The sequence below is a fragment of the Gavialis gangeticus genome, unplaced genomic scaffold (assembly GCF_001723915.1).
Source record: "Gavialis gangeticus isolate Ggan-Ray unplaced genomic scaffold, GavGan_comp1, whole genome shotgun sequence".
NCBI lineage: Eukaryota > Metazoa > Chordata > Crocodylia > Gavialidae > Gavialis > Gavialis gangeticus.
In genome coordinates this window covers 52,214,379-52,217,373 of record NW_017729034.1, presented here as the reverse complement: position 1 = coordinate 52,217,373, position 2,995 = coordinate 52,214,379, and the positions used below count along the sequence as shown (strand labels likewise).

General features: G+C 42.4%; 1 protein-coding gene across 1 annotated transcript in view; it reads right to left on the bottom strand.

Moving 5' to 3' along the window:
- Window positions 1-1,567: 1,567 nt before the first annotated feature.
- IRF2BP2 (interferon regulatory factor 2 binding protein 2) overlaps window positions 1,568-2,995 on the bottom strand; it is a 4,694-nt gene continuing 3,266 nt past the window's right edge. The window contains exon 4 of the mRNA XM_019526724.1: window positions 1,568-2,680. Coding sequence (XP_019382269.1) covers window positions 1,965-2,680 — 716 coding nt within the window. The 3' untranslated portion in view covers window positions 1,568-1,964. The remainder of the gene's footprint in view (window positions 2,681-2,995) is intronic.

Here is a 2,995-nt window from a genome sequence, read left to right as displayed (position 1 = left end):
TATATCATGTGTGTGTTTTCTCCAAATTGTCTATATGTGTTTACGTAAGACACCAGTCTGGACTACAGCTATAATTTTAAAGCATAATATTGAGCCAATGTATTGGTTTATCATGCAAGTTTTCTCTAACATTACATTGACCTGTAACATGGAACACAATGTAGTGGGTGTGCTCATTAAACATGTCAGAATAAAAATAATTACTGTGCATGTGCAGGTCTGATTTTCAAATGTTAGTAATAACCATTTAATTTCTAAAAAAACAAAACAAAATCTTCCAAAAGGATCTTTTCTGCATCGAATAGCAGTCTGAATATTGTCACAAGAACAAACAGCTGACTAAAAAAAGTACCCAAAACTGCTACAATTGGTAAAACAAATTCCCCTCCCCCTCTCTGAAATGATAACCTGTATTTTTTCCCCCCAGGGATGGAACCTTATAACTGACCGCCATCTTGCTCAGAACTGTTTATGACCACGTTATAAGCACCCAAGCATAAGGATTTATACAAGCAGCGGTGTTGCCAGCAAACTGTAAAAAGGAGCACAAAAACATCACTATAAGACTCAACTATTTCTAGTAACCGATACTTTATTGGTTAAAAATTCTGCCTGCTAAAGCAGAAGCTTGATCTAAACAAGTGACTTTATAAAAAGCTCTCCAAAGTAGGTGAAAAGGGCAGGGTGTATGCCCATTATGTGAAAACCTAATAGTGCTTCCATTTCAACCAGTTTATATTTTCATTTTCAGAGAACTGAATCAGGTTAGTTTCAAGCACACGTAATAAGGAAATTACAGGTTTCCTCCGCCCACATTTCGGCTGTCACCGATATGCCTGAAGGCAATCCTGGCAGAACCTCAGTCACTTCTGTCATTGTACCACACTGTACCTACCACTACCTGGAAATATGATGTAAGTGATAGTAACAATAGCAACAGCACTAAGGGTAACTGATAAGAAAACTCAAAGTCCACCTGCGCTATCTGCAAATTAAAAAAAACAACAATAACAAAAAACCAGAGCGCTCTATCCACCCTGCCCCCAAGCAGTTTAAAAAACAAAAAAAGGAGTGCTGAAAAGCTACGGATCTTTAAAAATGGCAGTGGCATATTGTTGGTATATCCACCAGAGAATTAAGTTCATTATCAAAATGTCCACATTATGTAATCAGTGAATAAATGCAGCTTTGTAATCTTACAACCAATCACATGACCTATGGTCAACTTTGCCTTTAAAAAAAAAAAAAAAAAGACAACCCAGAAATCCCTAACTCTAACAGTGCCTCTCTGATACCGCTCAACATCCTCCTATGAAGGCAACCTCCTTTGAGCAACAGGGTGGAATTGGACTTAGAATCTGGCAAATTCACTATTGCAACAAGAGAACAGATGTTTTTAAGTGAAACCCCTTTCGCTTTCTAGTGTTCACCTGCCTTGGGGCTGTTATACTGACATCCCCATTTCAGCCTATCAACTATGTTTTCCCCACTACCATTTCGTATCAAACCTGCATGCGTCCAGCTCAACTGAGTAAGGGCCAAGAATAAGGAATCACAGACAGTAAGGCAATCTTTACAATGTCAGAATGTGTATTTGGCATTTTAAAAAGAAACAAGTGCATACAAATACAGCTAGAAGCATTTCTGGTTTGCCAAGTGCTCTCTAAAAAAAGCAGCGCAAGTCACAGCCTACGTTGAACAGTAACTGTCACCAGGGAAGCACAACAAATAGTAGCTATAACAAAAAAGAAGAAATGCCTTTATAAGTACATACCTTTCGTCTTCAAAAAATATAGAAACACAATGTATTCAAAAAAATCAAAATTATACAGCCATGTTTTATGAAGTCTACATTTCCCTTGTCTTGGAGATATATTTATATATATATTTATATATTTATAGATATATACACAATTCAAGCAGTTTTAGTTAACGGTGCTGTTGGATCGTGACACTGGAAAAAGTCATGATTCTCTCTCTTTTTTCACTTTCACATCTCCAGCAAGAATAGTTGCAATCTCGCCTTGCATGAAGGCCCAAGGGACATTGGAGCCCACCAGAGGGCATTTTTCCCCACTGGGACAATACACCTCCCCGCTAGCTCCTTGCTGTTTGATGCTTTGTCTGGAGCAAGGGAAGCAGAACTTATGAGAAGGAACTGAGGGGCACTGCACAAAATGGGTGTCTTCTAGGCGCTCATGGCACAGGGTGCAGCACAAGGGGACGCTGGCTGCTAGAGATGAGTCCGGAAGGCTGGCAGGATGCACAGGCTCCAACCCCCCAGCAGTGTTTGCCCCCTGACTTGACACCTCCCTGCTGGGACCCAGCCTTCTTTGGTTCATAGAGGATGGAGAGGGTGGGCTGCTGCTATTCCGCCTGGTGGTGGAGTGAACTTGATTGGCATCTTTGGAGGCATGGTTGCCCCCTGCATTGTCTGCTACCAAAATGAGCGCAGCCATAGGGGACTGGCCATTCTGGCCTGTCTCCGGCGACGTGGTCCGGTTGGAATGAGGCGAGGCAGTTGGTGGTGGAGGGGACATGAAAGGTGTTGCTGTCATGGGCATTTTCATCCCTTCTGATGAGGCTGGCAACCAGGGCTGTGATTCTCCATTGATCTTAGGGGGTCCAGCTTCACCTTCTGGTTCTGGCGAAGGCTTCCTCTTCCTCGCTGCCCGAGCCCCTGGAAATGCAAAGGAATGGGGAGGAGAAAGGTGTAAAGAAAGCACAATAATAAGCAACCAGATTAATACAGACAGCTATAAAGGAGCCAGTTACATGAATCCCGGAGGGTGAAAAGGCACTCCTGCTTTAAATTTACATGCAGCACTGTTGCCCACGTGCACAGGGATAGGAGATGATGGAGGGCAATGGCACTTGCCCTCAATGTTTCATTTAACCAAGGTGTGCCCGTGTAAATTCTAACCAACACGTGTGCACGCTTACACGGAAACCCCAGCTGCACACACACACGCGCACTCAGCAAAAAAAAAAAAAA